The sequence below is a fragment of the Euprymna scolopes genome, chromosome 30 (genome assembly GCF_053919585.1).
Source record: "Euprymna scolopes isolate OS-2025 chromosome 30, ASM5391958v1, whole genome shotgun sequence".
NCBI classification, from domain to species: Eukaryota; Metazoa; Mollusca; class Cephalopoda; order Sepiida; family Sepiolidae; genus Euprymna; species Euprymna scolopes.
In genome coordinates, this window is record NC_136511.1 from 99,316,336 (window position 1) to 99,344,171 (window position 27,836).

Genomic DNA, 27,836 nt, shown 5'->3' on the forward strand with positions numbered 1-27,836 from the left:
ATATATGTACGCATACATACATATATATATATATATATATATGTACGCATATATATATGTACACACACATATATATATATGTACGTATATATATATATATATATATATGTATATGTACGCATCTATATATGTACACACACATATATATATATGTACGCATACATATATATGTACGCATACATATATATGTACGCATATATATATATATATGTACACATATATATTTATGTGTACACATATATATATATGTGTACACATATATATATATATATATATATGTACACATATATATATATGTACACATATATATATATGTACACATATTTATATACGTACACATATATATATATGTACACATATATATATATATATGTACACATATATATATATGTACACACATATATATATATATATGTAAACATATATATATATATACGTACATATATATGTACATATGTATATGTACATATATATGTACATATATATATGTACATATATATGTACATATATATATATGTACACACACACACATATATATATATGTACACATATATATATGTACACACATATATATATATGTACACATATATATATATATATATTTACACGTATATATGTACACATATATATATATTTACACGTATATATGTACACACACATATATATATGTACATATATATGTACATATATATATATGTACACACACACATATATATATATATATATATGTACACATATAGATATATGTACACATATAGATATATGTATATATATATATGTTTATGTACACATATATATATATACATATGTATATATGTACACATATATATATGTACACATATATACATATATGTATATATGTACACACATATATATGTATACATATATATGTACACATATATATATGTACACATATATACATATATGTATATATGTACACATATATATATGTACACATATATACATATATGTATATATGTACACATATAAATATGTACACATATATGTATATATGTACACATATAAATATGTACACATATATGTATATATGTACACATATAAATATGTACACATATATGTATATATGTACACATATAAATATGTACACATATATGTATATATGTACACATATAAATATGTACACATATATACATATATGTATATATGTACACATATATATATGTACACATATATACATATATGTATATATGTACACATATATACATATATATATATATATGTACACATATATACATATATATATATATGTACACATATATACATATATGTATATATGTACACATATATACATATATGTACATATGTACACATATATGTATGTATATATGTACATATATATGTACACATATATGTATGTATATATGTACACGTATATGTATATATGTACATATGTGCATATATATGTATATATGTACATATATATGTATATATGTACATATATATGTATATATGTACATAAAGATGTATATATGTACATAAAGATGTATATATGTACACATATATGTATATATGTACACATATATGTATGTACACATATATGTATGTACACATATATGTATGTACACATATATATATGTACACATATATGTATGTACACATATATGTATGTACACACATATATGTATGTACACATATATATGTATGTACACATGTATATATGTATGTACACATGTATATATGTATATATGTACACATGTATATATGTATGTATATATGTATATATGTACACATGTATATATGTATATATGTACACATGTATATATGTATATATGTACACATGTATATATGTATATATGTACACATGTATATATGTATATATGTACACATGTATATATGTATATATGTACACATGTATATATGTATGTACACATGTATATATGTATGTACACATGTATATATATATGTACACATGTATATATGTATATATGTACATATGTATATATGTACATATGTATATATGTATATATGTACATATGTATATATGTATATATGTACACATGTATATATGTATATATGTACACATGTATATATGTATATATGTATATATGTACACATGTATATATGTATATATGTACACATGTATATATGTATATATGTACACATGTATATATGTATATATGTACACATGTATATATGTACACATGTATATATGTATATATGTACACATGTATATATGTATATATGTACACATGTATATATGTATATATGTACACATGTATATATGTATATATGTACACATATATATATGTATATATGTACACATATATATATGTATATATGTACACATATATATATGTACACATATAGAATATGTATATATGTACACATATATATATGTATATATGTACACATATATATATGTATATATGTACACACACACATATATATATATATGTATATGTACACATATATGTATATATGTACACATATATATGTATATATGTACACATATATATGTATATATGTACACACACACACACATATATATATATATATATGTATATATGTACACATATATGTATATATGTACGCACACATATATATATATATATATGTATATATGTACACATATATGTGTATATATGTACACACACATATATATATATATGTATATATGTACACATATATATGTACACACACACATATATATATATATGTATATATGTACACATATATATGTATATATGTACACATATATATGTATATATGTACACATATATATGTATATATGTACACACATATATATATATGTATATATGTACACATATATATATATGTATATATGTACACGCATATATATATATATGTATATAAGTACACGCATATATATATGTATATAAGTACACGCATATATATATGTATATATGTACACGCATATATATATATATCTATATATGTACACGCATATATATATGTATATATGTACACGCATATATATATATATGTATATATGTACACGCATATATATATATATGTATATATGTACACGCATATATATATATATGTATATATGTACACGCATATATATATATATGTATACGCATATATATATATATGTATATATGTACACGCATATATATATATATGTATATATGTACACGCATATATATATGTATGTATATATGTACACGCATATATATGTATGTATATATGTACACACACATGTATATATGTATATATGTACACATACATGTATATATGTACACATACATGTATATATGTACACATACATGTATATATGTACACATACATGTATATATGTACACATATATGTACACACATATATATATATATATATATGTACACACATATATATATGTATATATGTACACACATATATATATGTACACATATATATATATGTATATATATATATATATGTGCATATGGGCAATAAATGTCCAAGCGTCTGTAATTTCATATCAATTGGACTGTTGTTTTATCGTCGTGTCGTATGTTCAGTTATTTGGAAAATTATGTGTGAATCTTTCTTCATCATCATAATCAACATGTATTGCATATTTGTGAGTCTAAAGGAAACTTATTTAAAAAAAAAAAAATCCAAGCGTCTGTAATTTCATGTCAGTTGGACTGTTGTTGTATCGTCGAGTTGTACGTTCAGTTATTTGGGGAATTATGTGTGAGTTTGTCAGCATCATCGTAGTCAGCATATATTGCATATGTGTGTGTCTAAAACAAACTTATTTGAAAAAAATATATAAATAAATAAAAAAGGAAGGAGAAAAAAGTTCAGGAAAGAAAGCTGACAAAAACGGTCCAGCCCCTGATCACTTACTACGTATGACTTTTGGAATGTTCCTTCATGTGTATTGTACATGTGTTTGTGTGTACGTATTCATAGGCATATGTATGTGTGTGCGAATATATGTGCCTCTACATGATGATGGTTGCATGTGTGTGCATGCATACATATGTTGGCGTACATCTGTATGTACGCATGTGTTTATTGTCATGTGTGCGTGGGGTGGAGAGGGCTCCCGTAAACTGCAGTGAAGGCAACCCCTCTAGGAGAGACAAATCTTAGATTTAAAAAAGAAAAATATACATAAAGCGGGAGACCAGTACCCACATTAAACTGATCTGTAGTTTGACTATTTGCTGGCTATCTTGCTCTTGCTTGTTGCTAGATGTCAACATTTTGAACCGAGTGAGAGATTTAGTTGTCGTACAAAGCTAAAACTCTGTAATATCATCCGTGTATAGATACTCCCTCAGCCATGGAAAAGTTGTGACGTGTGTTGGCCTGAAATGCTGGAAGCATGTAGTAATTGAGCTGCCATCATATCTATATATGTATGTATAGGCATATGTATATGTGTGTATATCTATGTATGTATATATATTTTTTGTATATATGTACATGTGTATGTATATGTATGTATGCGTGTTATGCATTGTGTATGTATATATGTGTGTATGTTTACAGATAGGTATGTGTGTATGTGTATATATATATTTGCATATATATATATATATATGTATGTATGTATGCCATTGACTTTTCTTGTGTATGTTGATGTATGTGTACTATGTATTGTGTATATATGTATGCATGTATTTATGTGTATGTATGTATATATGTGTATGTATACTAGTGACCGTCTTCAGTGCCATGTCTGTTTGAGCGTGTGAATTTTGCAGGCAGGATTAAAGTCATTTTCGGCTCATGGACTTGCAGTGCCTGTGGGAGTGGCACTCGTCTGATAAGACGTTGCAATCATCATATATGTACATATATATATCTAACCGACCAACTGGCTGTCCCGAACTGAAATCTGTGCTAAACTAATTCTGACTCTTTAATTTATTGAATCAAAATCAGAAAACCTGTATCTTTTATCTAAGAGTGACCAATAATTGAAAAATAATCCCCCCTTTCAATCACTTCTAGCTAACCTAACCATCCCATTTCCGATCACAATTATGTGCCTTATTGAATCATTTCTCATCATTGTCATATCCTTTTTTTACTTTCAACATATTTTTCTCTTTTTTTATGAATCACTTCCTAACACTTCGTCCATAGTATTACAGTAATGGCACTATTAATATGAAGGTAAAACAATAATTTTCAAGATTTAGAATAAAAACATAAAAAAATCTTTGTAAACGTGACCTAGTTACGGACAGACACAAATTTCTATGCTGAGCATTTTTGTTCCATTTAAGTACGAGAGTGACTTATATTTTTTGTGCCTATGATGAGCATTTTTCTTCTTTTTGCTTTTCTCAATGAAGGTGAATGGTTTCTATGGTGCACGAGGAGCTGCTGGTGCCATTCCATATCTTTATACGCAAGTTGCTCGACAATTCCACCAACAAGTGTGTGCCTTCCAGCAGGAGAAACGTATCCAGCTGTTTGAATATTACCGCAGCAAGTGGACGTTCCATGTCAAAGGACTTTGGTATTATGTTGCCAGGGATCCTTTACCAACCCTCACTTTGATTGGTTCATCGAATTTTGGTAAGACTCAGATTCGAATATTAACCATTTAAAATTTTTGGATTTTGATATTAATTAATAATAATCATTTTACAAAATCATGAGAATTTTACAGTCAAAATGCATTGTGATGTCATAATAAAATTCACTCCCTCTTATCTTAATTCCCCTCTCCTTCTCTTTCTCTTCCCGCTAAACCTTTCTGTTCTCGTCTCTGTCTCTTCCTTTCTCTTTCTTGCTTGCCTCACTATCCCGACCTTTCTTTTTGCCTTTAATCTATCTCATTCTCTTCTCCATTCATCTCTCTCATCTTTCTCTTCCTTTTATCTCATCTCTTTCATCATTTCATCTTTCTCATCTCTCTTTACCCGTTTCATCTCTCTCATCTTTCTCACCCTTTCCTTTGTCTTCTCTTTATCTTCATATTTTCTTTACCTCATCTTCTTCTCTCTCCTGTTGCTTCCACTTACTCTTTCTCTCTTTTCCTTGTTTCATCTTTCTCTTTTTGTTAACATCATTTGCTTAGCCTTTCCTTTCACTATCTAAATCATTCATGTATATCGGAAATATAAATGCTGACAAGTAAGCGAGATACCAAACAGCATCCTCCGTTTTCGTACCATCTATGTATATACATATTTATATACTATATACTAAATACGTTATCATATATATATATATATATATATATATAAGGGAAAGAAAAGAAATTAAAATTTACAAATAAATTTATTGTCTGACAGAATACTCCAAAAACAATTTTCAAAAACCCTTGTTCCGTGGAGTTTCAAATGCTGTTCTTGCTATTCTTCTCATCAGACGAAAGAAAGAAATTAGCCAGTTATTATTATGGCAGAGCTAAAATTTGCTGGTTAAGGCATTAAATGAAATAGCACTTGATGATGGTTAGTCATAAATTGCAAAAAAATGTGTTCATGTCTGTTAAAAATATGTGAAAAAATGGAGGAAATGGGGGGAAAAAAGAACAAAAGAAACCGTGAATAACATCTCAGCATGCATGAAGACCAACTCAACGGTAAATCTGAAAAGCAAAGGAAATTTTTTTTAACAAAACTAATAGTCAAAATTTAAAAGTCAGTGTAACGCGCAAATGAATTGTAGTGTAAAAAAAAAAAAATAAACGCAAATGGAGAAATAATTTTAGATCAAAAAATAATCCGATTAGAAAAGAAGTTCAATGCAACTTAAATGAATATAAAGTTGGTGAAAAAAAATCCCAAAATTGCAAAGTTGTTTTTCAGTCAGTTACATATAATCAACAGAACTGCTTCTATGGTTAATTTGGCATCAAATGGTAAGAGCAGACTTTATATTTGAAAATAATATCAGTTCAAATTAGAGTTGCAAATGTGTAGGCGCAAATCCAGACAGCAGAAATTGTCTAGTCAGCATGATTGGCATGATTCAATGTGTGCTAAAAAGTGTTACAAGGTCATGCAATTTTAATATTAAAAGAGAAGGTTAAAATTAATTTAAATGTGATAAAAGCATAGCTACATTAATAATAATTATAAGCATATCAATGATGGCGACAATCATAATAGTAATAATAATAATAATAATAATCATTAAAAAAATGATGATAATAAAACTAAGGAAAATATTGTAGTAAAGATTTAAAATGATTAATGAAAATGAAATATGGAGATAATATTGGTATTTATGCTATAAAAAAAAATTAAATTTTGGAGTACCATTGTCATTGAGTCGCTTTGAGTATCTTATAAATATATATCTTTTATAAAATGACATAGCATTATATAAAAATGATATAATAAATCAATAAAGTAAAATAAAAAAATAAATAAAAAAGTTAAAAGTTTGTGAGAGTACTAAGTGTATTGCAAACTTGTATAAGCGTTATTTTCATGGCAAGTGCTCATCTGAGCTCCAATCTATGGTCTCCTCCTCGCCAAATTTTCACGAGAAACCTTCATCTAGCTGAAAACGCTATCAATAATTTCCCCCACTCTTTATCCATGCCTAAACCTAAACATAGATTCCATGAACAAAGCTTCTTTCTTAAAACTGCACACCTGTGGAACTCTTTCATTTGCCTGCTTTCAGGCTGATTACATTATAGTTGTCTTCAAGTCCAACATAAACAAATTCTTGTTGAACTGTTCCCTTAAGTAATCCAATTTACCACATTTCCACTACTAACGATTCCTATGATATTGTCCCATTGACTACTGTACACTCTTTAACACTTATCCTTGAGTGGCCCCTGGGCCTTGATAAGTGGTGACTCCCATGTAAAAAAAATAAATAAGCTGACTTATCACTAGAACATTCAGTTACAAAAACGAATTCAACTATATAACAATGAAAAAAAAAAAAGAAGCTAAGTCGATAAAATATCTGAGTTTTAAAATCAACAAGTCCATGGGCCAATATTAGCAAAGCGCATAGTTTACATTCAAAACTCAGATTTTTAATTGACTTAGTTTTTAACAAACTTTTAAATCGATTTTTTTATATACCTTTAACCTTCCATCACTCAATACAATTTATTGTGTTTTTTACTTTTTATTTTTGCTTCTACTCAGTTTCACCTCATCAACTCCTTAAATTCCACTTGAAGATGATTCACAGTCGAATCAAAAGCGCCCACGATAACTGTGGAACTTTCATTAATAATTTCGATTTTGATATAAAAAGATTATATGGAAGATCTAAAAATAAAAAAAGTCGTAAAGCAAAGTATCCCTCTTGTATTTAATGTCTGCTTGAATAAAAAAATGCTGCATAAATATACCAATTTCATATATATATATATAGTATTATTATTATTTATATATTAGTAAAATAGTAACTAAATCGTGTGTCTTCATTTTTTTATTATTGGAAAAGTGCTATTTTCCACTGGAGAGCCATGAGTTTAATACCTTGTTTTCAAATCTCCGAAACAGCTACAGTTGGAAAGATTTTTATATGGAATAAAAAAAAAAAATTTAAAGATGAAATAATGGAAATGTTTTAAGTCTGCAAAAGAATAAATATAAAAAGACAATTACTTATTATAGTGTTTATAGACACCCCCGGAAAAATAATTGAATTCAAAGCATACATGTAGAAGCTATTTTATGTCATCATATTTGATTTTTAAATAAAACGTATATAGAATATTCTTTTGTTTCCATTTTTATTAAGGTTCAGATTTAAAAAAAAAATGACCAGTAAAAAGTATATATGGATGGTATATATGTTCAAGATGTTACAGTTCTACATCTTGAAGTATACATTTAATATGAAATACATTTTTTTTTTAATTATTTTTATATTTATTTTTTTAAATTCATATTAAAATTTAAAATGGAGAAACATTAAAGACCGCTGGGTTAGAGAGTTTAACAACCCTAACTTTATGAGCATAACCAAAATGAGTTCAGCAACAATATCTAATTGCAGAATATACGAAATGAATGAATTGAAATTATTTAAATAACTTCCTCATCCTCTGATGTTGTCAAGGAAAACTAAAAAGTAACAAAATAATCTCATCTAAGTATGAAGACAATTAAGAATTGACTGCAAGCAAATTTAAATCAAATTTAAAAATATAAAAATAAAAAAGCAAGATCATTTTATGAAAAGATAGAAATGATAAAAACTTTTAAAAAACATTCTTCAAAAACAAGATGATTTTATAAAAAAAATTAAAAATTACAAGATCTTACAAAAAAAAACATTCTAAAGAAACTAATTCCAGCTTTCACAGTAATCAGGATGATCTTGAGAATTAACCTAAAAAGGAAGTAACTTAAAAATAATTAGAGTAATTGCAATGAATAAAGATCAATAATTGAATGGTAAATCGATTACATTATTGATTTCGTCTCAATCAGTCAATGTAACGAATTAGGCTAATTGGAAGAGGAAGAATTGAAAGAAAAGTCGATGAAATTTGTAGAGTTTCTTTTTTCTTTTTTCTTTTTTTCAAATCTAGCTTGGTGCGCATTTAAAAAGAAAAAGAAATATCACCAATTAAAGAATTGTATTCTTTTGATCATCAGAAACATTTGTATTTTTTTTTTTTTTTTTTGCATAAGATTATTCGAGGCATTACGAAAGCCGAATGCACTTTTATGGCTAATTTCATGGTTAATCTACTAGTTTATGGTTTTAAGTTTCTGAATTTTTTAGATGAGGATTGATAATTTGTATTTGGATTATTCAGACTACTGTTCTTGAAACCATATGGAAATGGATTGCTAAACTGCATCTATTACTGGTGCTAATCCTGTTAAGACTTAGCTTGTGTTTTTCAATTGTAGATGCATCCTTTTTCTTTGTGAGGTTCTCATGGATGATTCAACTCTGAAATTCTTTGATCTTTCTTGGAGTTCATATATTAGATCCATTGCAATTGCTACTTTTCACCAAGTCAGTTTTCTCTATAGCTCTAAACAATTTCTCACACATGAGACTATTCTCTGTCACCAAAAACTTGCTATAAGACCATTTATAGAGTACTGTGGGCATATTTCTATCCTATTTAAGGGGCCCTGTCGGTGGGGCATTAGAATACGCCGACTGCTCCCCTGCAGAGGGTAAAAGTCCCTCAATGGGGGTCCTGGATATGACCTTAAACTATATCCAGTGGTGAGGCCCCAGCTTGTGGGCTTTGGGGAGTGTGGAGCCACCCTTTAATTGCCATTACTCCCAGGTCCACTCTGACCCGGAGTGGTAGTACCTGTTAGGGTCCCAACTATGGGTTAAATAGAAACCGACGTGAAAACAACAAATATATTCTATTAAAAAAAATTTTCTTCAAAATCTTGGGATTCAGCATTAAATAACCCGAAAAGGGTTGATATGCCGTAAAACTAAAACCAACCAAACCAAACCTATTTAAGGGTTCTTGATAAAGTGCAGAAACATATCTATAATTTGATTGGTCACACCTTTCTTTGCAACCTCTCCCTCACAGACGTAATGTTGCTAGTCTCAGTCTTTTTCTATAAATAGCTTGTATGTCATGTGTTCTTCAGAATTATCTGATCTATTTCTTGCTTCTTCTGTTCCAGCTCATTCGACTCCTTGATCCAGTCATTGCCATTAATTGGCTGTTTTGATACTTCATTGTAATGCAGTTTCTTTTTCCAGTAGCTTATTTCCAAGAACTGCTTGTGGAACTCTTTTTGCTGCCTTTTTCTCTTACCTCTGTCTTTTCAAGATTAAGGTCAATAGGCATCTCCTGTCTTTGTGATAATCATCTTTCACTCTTCTTACTTCTTTACATAAAGTGGATTTATACATTGTCCAAAGCAATTTCTAAAAATAAATAAAATAAAAATATAGCATTAAATGAGTTAATTGTAGAAAGACGATCAGGAAACATGATTAAAACTCGCCTTAATTAAAAAAATCTGATAAGGATTACTGATTTTTTTTTTTTTTAGATAAAATGACAAAAGAGATGAGTATAAGATTATAATATATAACCAAGAGAGATAGCTCCGATCTTACATTTATCACTTTTTTTCATATAGAACATTGGGTGCGAGAGAAAGAGAGGGAAGGAGGCTTAAGAAAGAGAGGGTGTGAAAGAGATAGAGAGAAATATAAATTGCACGCGAAATAATTCACAAGCATAAATGTTGAAGATGTAACAATTTATTTACTTGCGTTTTCAATAAATGGTTTGAATGATTCGTATAGATTTAATATGAATATTTGTCAATGTTTCTCTGCTCAGGTCGCCATCTTGAAAGCTACCCCTCCAGGTGTAGCACTATGATGGATTAATATCAACTCATCACCTAAATAACTGGAATTTTGGTGGTTTAAATTATATGTAGTAGTTCATTTTTTACTGATATTTTCTTGTTTTCTTTTTAATAACAGCATCTATAAAAGTTAGTAAATAATTAGAGCACTTGATACATTTGCATTTTAATGGTGATTTTTTTTTTTTTTTTTAAACCCGCTGATGTGAGCAGGTGTAATATTTTACCATTAATACTATGTTAATACCCTGATTCTAACACACTTCCAGTTCCAACAAATAAATTTGTTAATTTCATAATACACCCAACCTCTTCCCTAATGGGGGAGTGAAAAATTATTCATAATTTACATCACTAAAGAATGTATGTAGACAATTAAGTTCTATTTCAGTCATGTAAATTATTTTGAGTTTAAAAGAAAATGCACACTTGAGCCGGATTATTTTGTGGGTTTTTTTTTTTTTTTTCCTATAACTAACAAAATCATATGCGAATGAGACGACTTCCAAAAACCAAAAGACGCTTGCCAAGCACAAAAACCAGCTTTTATTCTGCTACATTAAACTCTCAACATTATACACTGATTAATCAAACAGCCTCTGAAACTTAGCAGGTTATGGGTCGAGTAACATTAATAACAATTATTCATTTTCTCACACCGAAATTGTTTATGTCAGTTATGTTATTTCTATTTTTCAGGTTATCGTTCAGTCTATCGAGATTTGGAATGTCAATTAGCTTTAGTTACCAAAAATGAATCTTTAAGACAACAACTTCGAAAGGTAAGAAGATTTTTCTTGTTATTATTACTAGCAAATTCTTCTGGTCTCTTCTTTTTGCTAGTATGGAATGATGATAAACACACATTACATATACTACACTGAGAGGATGAATATATGTTACACTACTCCCCTAAAGGAGGAGATAATGCTTGGGAAGATGATTGTATGAGAGCAAACCAGATACTAAGATTCCTTCTTCGAAAGGAGAAGTTAATGCGTGGGAGAATGGTATAAAGACAACAAAATGGATACTGTACTATACAAAATTGAGTACTGAAATTAGACCTTAGTCTGAAATAGTACAATAAACGAAATGGTTGCATGTTTTTAATGTATCAATCCATCATCAATGTTTCAAGATTAGATGTAGCTTGAATCGCTGCATTCTGATATCCATTCTCATGAAGTAAATCTGCAATGAGCACTCAACTGTTATGGCCAGATGAATTCAAACTTGTTCAGTATTCTTTTCTTTTTAAACTGATCACAATGTAAAGCCTCATCCTGAAAGATCCGTGACTCACACTTCAATTGTGTGATGAGATTTTAGTTTCTGTCTGTTTGTTTAAATATCCTAACTCTCCCTTTCTTTTCTGGTTGACCATTCCAGCTGAACAAAGTATGCCAATCAAAATGATCGGCATAGGTTAGTTAAGTCCCACAATGAGCAATTGTGATATGGAATAGTTTTGCTGTTTCAGTGTGGGATGGGGTGGAGTAGTGAGTATGGTGTTCATTAATATAATGATGTGAAATATAAATGTTGGTGTGAAAGGGATGACTTGCTCTGTTTTAAATTATCTACAAGATTCATTAAATTTTTCAGATTTGTCTGTTCTCAGGCATATCAACTCTTTTTCACAGATGTGAGTTTTCCCTATTTTTTTTTAATTCAGAAAAATCAGAATTCCACTTTTTCGCAACAAGTGTTTTGATTGAATTATGTTAATATAGTTTCTATACTTAACAGCAGCAAATTTCTATTCTCGTTTTTTTAGTATTGACCTTTTTATCATTCTGCGATGCACTCGACATACAGATCTGTTAATACTTTTAGATATTTAACAGAATCTGATCTCCATATTAAATAATAGTATAAATGCTCTCTGCAATAAAAAAAAGAATTTAATTGTAAAAAAAAAATAATGGGAATACACTTTTTTTTTATTATTTGAATTATTATTCTCATCTTGGATGTTATTTTCACAATGTTTTGTCCAATGTAACCTCGGACAATCTTCACGTACATCTTGTTAAATTTGGCAATCTTTATTTTAAGAATTCTGCTCAGTCTGTGGAAAACCCCAAAAATGCTTCCATTTATTCCAACCAGGTTTCCAAATTTGATAAGATCCACCTGAGGATTAGAGGTTACACAAACAATCCTCATCTAAAAAATTTCAAAACACAATTCATGTTTTATGTAATTTCTTTAGGTTTATTGGTTTTATGGCAAATCAATCTTAAATTATTGAATGACAAAACAACAATAAAATTCTAAAATATTCAATAAAAATGACTACAAATAATAGAATGGTCCTCTTCTTGTGTCAAGACAAAAAGCTATGATTGAAAAATTCAAAGAGATTCAGTATACTTTATACAACGATTTTGGTACCAGATTGGTTTGTTCTTATCACTTCTGGCTATAAATATAATTGTCCAAATTTTTATGATCATACCCAGCACAATTATAAGGGTTCCAGGTTTGCATGCCACTGCTTCCCTACAGCTGACACATGCCAACCATGGTCATTTGTTCTGCCTCTTCACACCGTTGCCATAATTTTGATACTAATATTAGTATTTTCTTTTTATTTTCAGGAACATGTGCATCTTTTTGAAAGTTCCGACAAAGTTACAGAATCAACATTTACGAGAAAAGATCGATATGTACCGGTGTGGGTCCGGATCATTGCTAATTATATAAAGAATTTTTTTTAAATTCCAAATTATTTTTTTGCCTTGATTTTTTTTTTTATGCCAGTAAATTTATTTATTCTAGCAAATATAAACTTACTTTTAAAAACATAAAAGGATGTCTTTTCTGTCTTGTTATTTCATTTTTATTATGATTTTGGATATATTTTTTAATCAGTAATTACATTCTAACTTTTTGGTCCTCCGATTTATCGGAGAGGGACCTATGTTTTCAGTGGCATCCGTTAGTCCAGATGATTGCCAGATAACCGTCCATTTTTCCTGAAATTTTGCCACAAATTGTATTTTATTAAATAGATGTGCACAGTAAAAAGATTTTTTTTTTGCGAAAATTCTCGTTGCGTCTCCAGGGGCTCAAAAGAGATAAAAAATGGCTAAAAATGACACTTTTTGCCCCATAGCATTTGATCCATCCATTAGATTTTCCTGAAACTTGGCCAAAATGTGGAGATCATTGTTCTTATTATAAATTCAGTATGGGTTACCCTGGCAAAAGTTCACATCTCTCTGAAACTTTTAGGGCTAAAAAAACATGCATTTAGTGCTTTTTTTCATATTACTCAAAAACTTGATATGTCTATATAGTGGTTTTCCATGGTGCTGGATTCAAATATACATGTCTTAAGGCGTGAAACTGCACAAATGCCCCAAAATTGCAAAAAATGACACTTTTTAACTCATAACTTTTGCCCCATCCATTAGATTTTTCTGAAACTTGGCGAAAGTGTGAAGGCAATGTTGGCCCTTTATATTTCTCACATTCATCATTTCTTCACTATATTTTGCAGTGTCATCTCACATTTTTTTTTTTTTTTACATAGGCATCACCACTTATAAAGGCCAAGAGGCCACTCAAGGATAGGGGTTAAAGAGTGTACAGCAGAAATTGGACAATATAGTAATCATTAGTAATGAAAATTTGGTAAATTTGATAACTTATATAGAACGGCTCATCAAGAACTTATTTACGTTAGACTTGAACACAACCATATTGTAGTCAGCCGGAAAGCAGGAAAACGGAAGACAATTCCACAGGTGTGCAGTTCTAAGAAAAAAGCTTTGTTCATGGAATCTACGTTTAGGTTTAGGCACAGATAAAGAGTGGGGGGAATTATTGATAGTGTTTACAGCTAGACGAGTGTTTCTTGTGAAAGTTTGGCGAGGGGGGACCATAGATTGAAGCTCATTTGAACACTTTCCATGAAAATAACGATTCATCAGAGACAAACTCGCAACATCTCTTCTGTGAGATAGAGGTTGCAGGGAAGAGAAAAGGACATCTCCTACGAGGCTACGAAGTCTATTTTGAACTCTATCAAGGCAGAACAAGTCCTTTCTAGCAGCTCCTGCCCAGATGTGGCAACAATATTCCATCCTTGGACGTACCTGGCTCTTATATAGATAGAGAATAGCATCAGCAGTGAGATATTTACCGGATCGATAGAAAGATCCCACCATTTTTCCAGCGGCCTTGGCAACAGATTTGATGTACGTGTTCCATTTAAGATCAGGAGTAAAGGTCAAGTCCAGAAGCTTGTCAAAACTTGAGGTCTCCTGAAGACGAGAGCCATTCATTTCAATTGATGCCAGATGTGGATCAGAATGTTGATGATGTAAAGAGAGAAGTTTGGTTTTAGATGCATTAAAAGTAACCAGCCAAAGGAGGACCATGCATGTGCGGCTTGTTTTTATGGAAATCGATCTAGACAAGGCATGAAAGCTAAGGAGCCTAAAAAAATAAATACTACTTCAAGGTCCAATGATAAGTCTGAGATGAATAGATTTCAACCTAGAAAACAGCAGTTCTTTCCCCTTTGTCAGAAGACTAAAGAACAAAATAAGTGAAGTGAAAAGTAAATCCAAAGTCCTTACAAAAAAAATGTTCAGTTCCTTCATAAATATTTTTTTAAACAATCCTATGCTAAAGCCGTCATACTGTCGGTATGCACATTCTTAAAATAGTAGTTTAAGTGTTGTGTAGTTTGGCAGTTGACTACCAAACATTGGAGCACTTAAATCATGGTGCACCATTCCAGGCATAATCGAAACAATGAATCAGTAAGAATGTTGCTTCTTCAACATTCACATTTCATACATGTGCATACTATTACATAAATAAATACAAAATAACTTTTGCTCCTATATATACACACATGCAAGAACTTTATCGTTCATACAAAGATTTTATCCTCCAAAATTATTTGATGCAAATGGTTGCCGCATGTTTATGGTGCCATGTAATGCGTGTTTATTAATTATCATTAAATACCCAAGAATATTTGTTGTAGGCCGACTTGCTTTTTGATCTTCTGTAAACTGCAGTTAGAAATCTCACATAGAATTGCCAATTATTATTCACTCTGTTGATATAGATTACATTTCTAAATTTTTGAGATGAGTATTGATAATGTGTATTGGATTCTTTAGACTACTCTTTTCATCTTGAGTGTTATAATATTCACAATGTTTCGATCGATGTAACCTCCAACCTTCTTCAGGTGTATGTTTTTGTCAAGCATTAAAATTTCTACAGAATTTCAAACAGAACTCTTTAATTCATGGAGGTAACATGCTCTCGTTTCATCAGCAATGACTGGGTAGAAGTTTTAAGTTTTTATCCGTTATGCCATGGGTAAATAAAATTCAGTTCTAAGAGACTTTTCTGGTGGTTGAAGATTCAATCCTCATTGTGGACAAATTAAGAATACAATTGCAATAGATTAAATAAAGGGTTCTGTTCAAAATATTCCTAAACTCAAGATAAACCTGAAGAAGGTCGGAGGTTACATCAACTGAAAAATCATCTGCCTCTTTTTCCTTCTCCTCCCTGCATAGCTAAACACAACATACACTATATAATATTAAATGCAGACAAATATGCACCAAATTTCCATCTACATAAAAAAATCCAAATGAATATTAAAGCTATACAAATCAATGTGGATGTTTTTAGTGTGTGTGTGTGTGTGTGTGCATATATATATATATATATATATATATATATATATATACTAAAAACATCCACACTGATTTGTACATATATATTACAACAGATAGGAAAACCCAATGTTGCTCAGGATTAAACAAGGATCACTACTATGTACTTTTTCACCATGCTCATAACAATATATTTTTTTGTTTTTACTGACCACCAACTTCTGTTTCTCCCTCTGATATCGTCAGAAGAAGCTGAAATGTTGGAAAACTCTCCGAATGTACATATGGTTTAAATTTCACTAAAATCAAATATACATATTTGAAGTTTTAAGGAAGTTTTGTCCTAGTGAGTTTCTTTGACTTTAGAGTACATAATCATTCATTACATAAAGATTCAGGACCACTTCCATTGTCTTCCCGAGGAAATTTTGTACATATGATTTAGATTTCATAAAAATAGGATATATTTGATGTTTTAAGAAGTGTAATTAGATTTGAGAACTCTTCCTTTGTTTTTTCCATAAGAATAGACTTTTAGATGTTATGTATATTATTGAACCTTTCTTTCTATAGAAAACAAACATAGCACACATACAGTTAGACTTTAACTTTTTTGAATAATAATAGTGATCTATATAAGTAAAACAATAGATATGTGTATGCGTATGTGTGTGTATCTGTATAAATATTTATCCGATAAACTTTTAAACTACTGGTCACATAACACTGAAATTAGTAGGAAATAGTAATCCTACACCAAGGATGGTTTATAACGAGAAAACTTTTTGTTTTAATAGATTGATAATTTCTATAGAAATGGTGACAAGTTGAAATGCAAAATGTTTGTTTCAACTTACCAACATATTTCTATTACTTTTGCACATGATAGATTGAAGTGGTTTGATTTTAAATCTTTCTCATCTATCTCTAGATAACTCAAATCGTAGGGAACACAGAGTGCTAAATGTTTTGGTTTCGATTCTAGCTAATGGCACTCGAGTCATTTTTTTTAATCTATATATTAGGTACAATATAATATTCAATGGAGAATTGGTTCTGTAATAATAAATATGAACTCTACATGAATTAAAATATATTAAGTATATTTTAAGACCGGGCAAGTCCGGGCGCCCCTCCCCGCCATCCCTGCTAGTAATAGTAATGATATAATTTCTGGTTGGTAATCTTTTTTTGTTTTATAAAAATTACAAAGTCAGGATTTCAAAAAGTCAGAAATTGCAATATAAGAAATATAATGTAATAAATTATAAATAAATTATAAATAATATAAGAAATATAATAAATTATAAATAAATTATAAATAATATAAGAAATATAATATAATAAATTATAAATAAATTATAAATAATATAAGAAATATAATATAATAAATTATAAATAAATTATAAATAATATAAGAAATATAATATAATAAATTATAAATAAATTATAAATAATATAAGAAATATAATATAATAAATTATAAATAAATTATAAATAATATAAGAAATATAATATAATAAATTATAAATAAATTATAAATAATATAAGAAATATAATATAATAAATTATAAATAAATTATAAATAATATAAGAAATATAATATAATAAATTATAAATAAATTATAAATAATATAAGAAATATAATGTAATAAATTTTAAATAAATTATAAATAATATAAGAAATATAATGTAATAAATTATAAATAAATTATAAATAATATAAGAAATATAATGTAATAAATTATAAATAAATTATAAATAATATAAGAAATATAATGTAATAAATTATAAATAAATTATAAATATAAGAAATATAATGTAATAAATTATAAATAAATTATAAATAATATAAGAAATATAATGTAATAAATTATAAATAAATTATAAATAATATAAGAAATATAATATAATAAATTATAAATAAATTATAAATAATATGAGAAATATAATATAATAAATTATAAATAAATTATAAATAATATAAGAAATATAATGTAATAAATTATAAATAATATAAGAAATATAATGAAATAAATTATAAATAATATAAGAAATATAATGTAATAAATTATAAATAATATAAGAAATATAATGTAATAAATTATAAATAAATTATAAATAATATAAGAAATATAATATAATAAATTATAAATAAATTATAAATAATATAAGAAATATAATGTAATAAATTATAAATAAATTATAAATAATATAAGAAATATAATGTAATAAATTATAAATAAATTATAAATAATATAAGAAATATAATGTAATAAATTATAAATAATATAAGAAATATAATGTAATAAATTATAAATAAATTATAAATAATATAAGAAATATAATGTAATAAATTATAAATAAATTATAAATAATATAAGAAATATAATGTAATAAATTATAAATAATATAAGAAATATAATATAATAAATTATAAATAAATTATAAATAATATAAGAAATATAATATAATAAATTATAAATAAATTATAAATAATATAAGAAATATAATGTAATAAATTATAAATAAATTATAAATAATATAAGAAATATAATGTAATAAATTATAAATAAATTATAAATAATATAAGAAATATAATATAATAAATTATAAATAAATTATAAATAATATAAGAAATATAATATAATAAATTATAAATAAATTATAAATAATATAATAAATTATAAATAAATTATAAATAATATAAGAAATATAATATAATAAATTATAAATAAATTATAAATAATATAAGAAATATAATATAATAAATTATAAATAATATAAGAAATATAATATAATAAATTATAAATAATATAAGAAATATAATGTAATAAATTATTAATAAATTATAAATAATATAAGAAATATAATATAATAAATTATAAATAAATTATAAATAATATAAGAAATATAATATAATAAATTATAAATAAATTATAAATAATATAAGAAATATAATATAATAAATTATAAATAATATAAGAAATATAATATAATAAATTATAAATAATATAAGAAATATAATATAATAAATTATAAATAAATTATAAATAATATAAGAAATATAATGTAATAAATTATAAATAAATTATAAATAATATAAGAAATATAATATAATAAATTATAAATAATATAAGAAATATAATGCAATAAATTATAAATAAATTATAAATAATATAAGAAATATAATGTAATAAATTATAAATAATATAAGAAATATAATGTAATAAATTATAAATGAATTATAAATAATATAAGAAATATAATATAATAAATTATAAATGAATTATAAATAATATAAGAAATATAATATAATAAATTATAAATAAATTATAAATAATATAAGAAATATAATATAATAAATTATAAATAATATAAGAAATATAATATAATAAAGTAGAACTTTATCTTTTTTTGTTCCACTTATATTCACTCCAAACATAGCACATTGTTACTGAGGTGAATTAGAAACCATGCCTGCAGGGTCACTCCAAGTAGGAAGTTGCATAACAAGATTTCTGTTCACATTACATTTAAACTTCTGCATGTTAGTGTAGCCATGGAAGCAGGAAACAGGGAGGAATTCCAAAATCTAGCACTTCAAGAGAAGAAGCTATTAGAGCATCGAGAAACCTTGGCAGTGAAGGTGAGGGATTTTGCTGCTTGTTGGCTCAGAAGTATTTACATCGAGGGGGAATGCTAATACTACGAGGTTGTCAGAGCACATTCCATTGAAGTACTTGTAAAACAAGGAAAGGGAAGTAACATTGTGAGGATGGGACAGAAATTGGAGCTGGGTTCACAGTGTGGGACTAATTAGATTTGAAACTTTTCCTTTTCGAGCTTGTCTAATAGAGATTAATGGTTAATGTACAGACTCATGTGTGGCAACAGTATACCATGCTTGGGCGAATGGTAGCTTTATAGAGATATGCTGTCAGGTGTGAGTATTTTTCTAGTATGATAGAGGGAGCCCACATTCTTTGCAGTAGCTTTGGCAATATCTTCTATGTATTTTACTACAGACCAAAAGTCATTTTCTAAGACTTCAGGCATTGCTTTAGATATGTGTACATTCATTTCCCCATATATCTGCTATAGAGTGTATGTCATGAACAAATATGCCTAATGCAGACAGAATTTTATCAGGGAGGTTATTTATGAATATCAGGAACAAGAAAGATCCAAGGATCAACTTCTGAGGCATACCCACATTTATGTTGGTTTGTTTGAATGTATGACCATCAAGATGGATTTTTCTCTTATCTCAAAGGAATCTGATTATATTAGAATTGATCCAGTAATATGGTATGATTTAATTTTGATGGAAAGACCTTCATGCCAAACCTTATCAAATATCTTGGATCTATCAAGTGCTACCACTCTGGCTTTTTATGCCTTGTCCAGGGCATGGTATCTGCGTACAAAGATGATCATTAGGATATCCGCAGTAAAATGGCCTTGCCTAAATCCTAACTGTCAATCAGAAAGAAGTTAAGCATTCATGAGGTTTGACTAAAACTTGGTTGATTAACGACTCAAAAATTTTAGTAAAGAGAGGAAGGAGACTAATGGGGAAATAATTGAATGTGTCATTTCTTTTTCATCTAACATTTTAATCATAATGACTTCAAAAGCACTTTCACCAATTGGACCTTTGTTTATTCACCTTGTTTTTGTTAAAAAATAAATGCGGTGCATTTAAATCAGAAGGAGGTTTCCTTTCATCCCTTTTTCTTTTATTATTTTGTTTGGGGCAAGGAAATTTAATTTTACTTAAACCTCTGCATCCATACACTGACAATGTTGTATTACAGACAGAATAGAAATATTTGTTTCTATTTTCTTTTTCGCTTGTTTCTTTGTGATTACTGTTATTCATAGTCTTATATTGCCCACATTGCAGCAATTTGTTTTTTTTTTTCATGACTGAAAGTAGGCTAGCATGCACAAATTGGTTATTTACCTACTAAGAGTTCAGAATCTATTTTGCTGTTTAAGCCATAGTTGAAGAGAATAAATGAAAGTGATTCGCTCTCCTTCACAAAATTGCTTTTCCAAGTTGATAGTTAGTATTGATAACGACCACCTACACCACTTCATCTAAAAGGTTTGTCATATTTGAAACTCTTTCTAATTCAGATTTTGCAATAATTAACCGTGTGCAAATTCTTCTTAGAGTTCTCTTTAAAACTTTTTTATGTTGGCAATTCTATTTTTAATCATTCATGCTTTTCATCACAGCATTTCAAGGAAACTGCTAGGAGTGATAAGAGTGTTAAAGCCCCAGAACTACATATAATAATGTTGTTTTGAAATTTCTCATCTATTAGACTAATTGCCTTACAATATTATTTCATTTTTAGCTGGAGGAAGGAAAAAGTGTTGCAATAGCTTAGACAGAAATCAAATATTGCATTCAAAGTTCAGTTGGTGTTGATAACCTTTGCATTGGTCAAATGTTTCAGGGGTAAACTTTGAATTAGTTGAGGATGTTGAGTTGGTTAACAGTACCAGTGGGTAACTTTTGCATTGGTTATACACTTATAACCAATGCAAAAGTTACCTACTCAGTGATTACAAGAGAGGAATATTTGAGTGATTACCAGAGGGTAAAAGTGTCAGTGGTTACCAGGGAGTAACCTTTGCACTGATCAAAAGTGTCACTAGTTAGTTAGTTAAAAGTGTCGGTTATTGCCAGAAGACCTTGCAGTGTCAGTTGTTACCAGAGGGTAAACTTTGCATTGATCAAAAGTGTAAATGATTACCGGAGGTAACCTTTGACTTAGTTGAATGTATCAATTATTACCACGGTGTAATCTGCATGTTTGTCAAATGTTAGTAGTTACCAGGAAGTAACCCATTAGTTAAAAGCGTTATAAAGTAACTTTTGCGTTCGTTAAAAGTGTTGGTGATTAACATAAGGTAGCATTTGAGTTTGTCAAAAGTCTCAGTGGTTACCGGTGAGTAACCTTTTGTGTTGTTTGACTGCCTCAGTTGTTACTGTAAGATTTGCTTTTGTCAAGTGTCAGTGGTTATTAGGAGGTAACCTTTGAGTTAGTTAAAAGTGCCAGAAAATAACCTCTGGATTGGTTAAAAGTGTCAATGATTACCACAGTGTAACCTTTGCATTAATTGTTAGTGGTTACTAGGGGTAACTTGTGTATTGTTCAAGTGTCAGGGGATAACTTTTGCGTTGCTTAAAAGTGTTAGTGGTTACCAAGAGGTAACCTTTGAGTTAGTCAAACATGGTAGTGGTTATCAACACGTATTTTAAGGTTAACATAAACTGAAACAAAAATATTTTTTTCTTTCACAACTTCACATGTACATCTGCTTGATCTTCCATTTTGGGTTTTCTATCCATCAGGCACATTTACAAGGTACCTTAAATAAGTTTTTACGCTTTTTTGTACAGATATTTAAAATTGTCAAAGACTCTTGAAAAATCAGTATGTTATTGCTATACATCTTATGAGATGAGTGACCAACTTTTATGATTTCAGGTTCAAACGAACAGCTACAGCAGGAATTGGAATAAAGCCTGATTGTCACAGCTGGTAAATTTCAAAAATGTAATCTGGACATAAGGACACTTTAGAAGAACGATATTCAATAAAATTTTGTTTTAAACTTGAAAAAATGCCACAGAAACATATGGAATGTTTCAGGCTGCTTTTAGACCATCTTGCATAAATCAAGCATCAGTTTTTGAGTGGCATAAAAGATTCAAGGAAGGCAAGGAGTCTGTGAGGGATAATGAGGAGTTTGGGAGGAGTAAGGAAGTCAGAACACCAGAGTTGATTGGCCAAATAAAGAATTTCATGGATAAGAGCCGTCGTATGTCTATAGAGACAATAAGTGCACGGTTTGATGTCAGTGTGTGAACTGTATACACAATTATTCACAAGGAACTGAAGGTGTGGAAGATTTCCATGAATGCACCAGTACTACAACTCCAGCTTTGTCACAGACTATTTGACCAAGATGGGCATCAAGACAAGTCCTCACCCTCCCTATAGTCCAGACCTTGCTTCCTGTGACTTTTGGTTATTCCCTAAGCTCAAGGAAAACCTTAGAGATTGTTGTTATGAGACAACTGAGATGAAAGAGGCTCTGACGAGGGTCATTGACACAAGAGGAATTCCATGGGGCCTTCCAGAAGTTGTTGGAACGCATTGCAACCAGATATTACTTCGAAGGGGACTAAAGTTTCATGTGTATACTATTAATAAAAGTGTTTCATGTGTATACTATTAATAAAAGTGTTTCATGTGTATACTATTAATAAAAGTGTCCATATGAAAAAGTCTGGAAACGTAATGAAGGCACCTTGTACATTTGAAACCACATTTTCATTATGCTGGCATGACATGCTTAAGTTTCAAACTAGCATTTTTAAAGATGTCCAGCTATCTCTATACATGTGATACTATCACCCCCCCCCCAAAAAAATGTGTTAGGCAGTGAAAAAAAAAACAAGAGGAAAAAAAGTTTATAAGCAAAGTTATGGGAAGCGAAGTTAGTAAAAGGACAATGAGGAAGAAATTGCACACCGAGCCACACAAAAAAAAACTAAATAGGATTGTTAATCAAGGTGTGGTGGTAACTGGGACAAATGATTGGACATAAAAGTCAATATATTTAGAATTTGTTTATCGACAGTTTTAAAAATGGGAGTTTTTACAACAGTTTGCGGACAGTCTTGAATTTGCAACAGTTGAGTATAGTTTCCAGTTGGAGACAGTAGATGGCAGGTTGTAGCTTGAAACAAACTGAGATGAGTTGATATCAACCAATGACAAAGAAGTCACGATAGCTGATCAAAATGTGGATGTTAATGATTAGAGGGTCACTTCCAGTGATGGCGTCTAGAGCCCAACTGTTATCTACGGAATGTGTTAGTGTTTTAGTTTTTGTACTTGTTGACCCATGTGCAGCCACCAATGTGAGAGACGATAACATGGCCAGAAGAGAGGACAAAAGATAAGGAGACCACAGCACACAGCGTTGGGTTTGAGTGGGGAAGCATGTGGTTCCATATGAGTAGCTCTGCAAGTATATTAGCTGGTACGTTGGTCTGTCATAATTAAGCTTGAAAGTAGCATTTTCGTAATGTTTGTTTAAAATTAAAATTTTAGATATGTCCATGACAGGCTTTGCCTCTAGGTCTGTCACGCTTAAGTTTGAAAATTGCATTTACATTAGCAAATATTTGATGTGGTCCGTGGCTTCAGTTTGGTCATTTTGGACGGTGATCGCATTTGTGAGTTGTATCCAATCAGCACACTAACATTTAATATAATTTATGTAAAGCGATTTTATAACAAAGGAAAAAACTGAACGGATATATAAAGACAGGCATATAAAAATGAAAATTAATGAAATATGGAAATAATAGAAGGGTCACCAGTTAGTAAGTGCTAAATAAAATGTAAACAAAGTTTTGTAAATGGAAAATTGAGAAAAACGAAATTTTATAACAAAACATTTTTATACAAGAGATAATGATATAAGGATTATTTTTAGTTATTTATACAAATACGTGTTTGATGAAGAAAGTTGGGTGAATAGTCACAAGTCAAAATCTTCATAATGTGAATATATATGTATTTAAACAATATACATAGGTGAGTATTTGGCAGCGTGGATTGCATATATGTATTTATCTTGTTCTTCTAAATACATGTGTAGCAATCTGTTTCTGTTCACCTGACTGTTGCTAGCGTGTATGAATGTGCGCACAAGTCGGAGAAAGCTTGTATGTAAGTCCTTGAGTTATTTTTGCTTCCTCCAACCAAAAGCCAGAAGGTGCCGAAAGAGGGGGGTGAGCAGACGCTCTTGAGTTTTTCAATGCAGGTGCAGCTGGTGAAGGCTAGAGAAAAGTGATTTTTGTGATCAAGTCTTATAAAAATTTCTAAGTTCGCATGTACTTATTATTTTCACGTTTTGAAGTTTGAAACGATTTTCATTGGTCGGAAAATATTTGAGTTAATACGTTTTGTGAAAATTTACTTGTGGGAGTCAAGAAGAAAGCAGATTCAAACGATGTAGAGAAGGCAGATAAGCAATTAGAGGCATTTGTTTTCTAGTTTTCGTAAGAATCACTTCACGATTCAGCCGTCACAAAAGCGACAATTTAATAGTTTTGTGTTACGAATATTTGTTCTGGTTTCTTTTTATGTTCTAATGACGCTATTTTGATTCAACAATTTTAATATCATTCAGTTGCTATTTTGATTCAACAATTTTAATATCATTCAGTTGCTATTTTGATTCAACAATTTTAATATCATTCAGTTGCTATTTTGATTCAACAATTTTAATATCATTCAGTTGCTATTTTGATTCAACAATTTTAATATCATTCAGTTGCTATTTTGATTCAACAATTTTAATATCATTCAGTTGCTATTTTGATTCAACAATTTTAATATCATTCAGTTGCTATTTTGATTCAACAATTTTAAAATACTTCAGTTGCTATTTTGATTCAACAATTTTAATATCATTCAGTTGCTATTTTGATTCAACGATTTTAATATCATTCAGTTGCTATTTTGATTCAACGATTTTAATATCATTTAGTTGCTATTTTGATTCAACAATTTTAATATCATTCAGTTTCTATTTTGATTCAACAATTTTAATATCATTCAGTTGCTATTTTGATTCCACAATTTTAATATCATTCAGTTGCTATTTTGATTCCACAATTTTAATATCATTCAGTTGCTATTTTGATTCCACAATTTTAATATCATTCAGTTGCTATTTTGATTCAACAATTTTAACATCATTCAGTTGCTATTTTGATTCAACAATTTTAACATCATTCAGTTGCTATTTTGATTCAACAATTTTTACATCATTCAGTTGCTATTTTGATTCAACAATTTTTACATCATTCAGTTGCTATTTTGATTCAACAATTTTAATATCATTCAGTTGCTATTTTGATTCAACAATTTTAATATCATTCAGTTGCTATTTTGATTCAACAATTTTAACATCATTCAGTTGCTATTTTGATTCAACGATTTTAATATCATTCAGTTGCCATTTTGATTCAACGATTTTAATATCATTCAGTTGCTATTTTGATTCAACGATTTTAATATCATTCAGTTTCTATTTTGATTCAACAATTTTAATATCATTCAGTTGCTATTTTGATTCCACAATTTTAATATCATTCAGTTGCTATTTTGATTCCACAATTTTAATATCATTCAGTTGCTATTTTGATTCCACAATTTTAATATCATTCAGTTGCTATTTTGATTCAACAATTTTAATATCATTCAGTTGCTATTTTGATTCAACAATTTTAATATCATTCAGTTGCTATTTTGATTCAACAATTTTAATATCATTCAGTTGCTATTTTGATTTAACAATTTTGTCACAAATTGAATGAGCAATTACGTATACAAATGCCACAGATGTTAGATCTGATTGTGGAAATTGTTTAATATTATCCATCTTATAATGTTCTGACATGTTAGCTATATCTTTATCTGTCCATCGGTATATTTAGAAAGAGCGTTTTTTTTTTTTTTTTTGTTTTTTTTTTTTTAGAGGTGGTCAACTGTAAATTTACACTTAAATTGGAGATTTAGCAACTAATAGTTATTTTGAGTTCAGCTTTGTTTGGCAGTTCATCATGAAGAGAGTGGCAGTCAAGCAGCATTTGCGAATTGTGCAAATTTATTTTAAAAATATTTTGAAACATTTGATGAACGAATAAGCTCATAAAATGAACCTGTCACTTGGCCACCTTGTTCGTGTTCCCATTAGATTATTTTGTTTGGGGATATGTAAGGTTTTATGTCCACGCTCATAGACAAGACACAATAGACCACTTTACAACATTAGATGCATTATTGCCAAAAATACAGCCTAATTTAATGTGTACAGTTTATGAAAATTAGA

At 28.6% G+C, this 27,836-nt stretch overlaps 1 protein-coding gene and 1 long non-coding RNA gene across 8 annotated transcripts in view; one reads left to right on the forward strand and one right to left on the reverse strand.

Moving 5' to 3' along the window:
* The window catches only part of LOC145254902 (CDP-diacylglycerol--glycerol-3-phosphate 3-phosphatidyltransferase, mitochondrial-like), a 316,634-nt gene extending 302,578 nt beyond the window's left edge, over positions 1-14,056 (forward strand). For all 7 annotated transcript variants that reach the window (XM_080113842.1, XM_080113837.1, XM_080113841.1 and 4 more), the window contains exons 7-9: positions 5,281-5,506; positions 11,938-12,020; positions 13,845-14,056. In XM_080113842.1, the coding sequence (XP_079969968.1) occupies positions 5,281-5,506; positions 11,938-12,020; positions 13,845-13,964 (429 nt within the window). In that variant the 3' untranslated portion in view covers positions 13,965-14,056. The remainder of the gene's footprint in view (positions 1-5,280; positions 5,507-11,937; positions 12,021-13,844) is intronic.
* The window catches only part of LOC145254903 (uncharacterized), a 133,851-nt gene that overhangs the window by 43,841 nt on the left and 62,174 nt on the right, over positions 1-27,836 (reverse strand). The gene's annotated exons all lie outside the window — the stretch shown is intronic.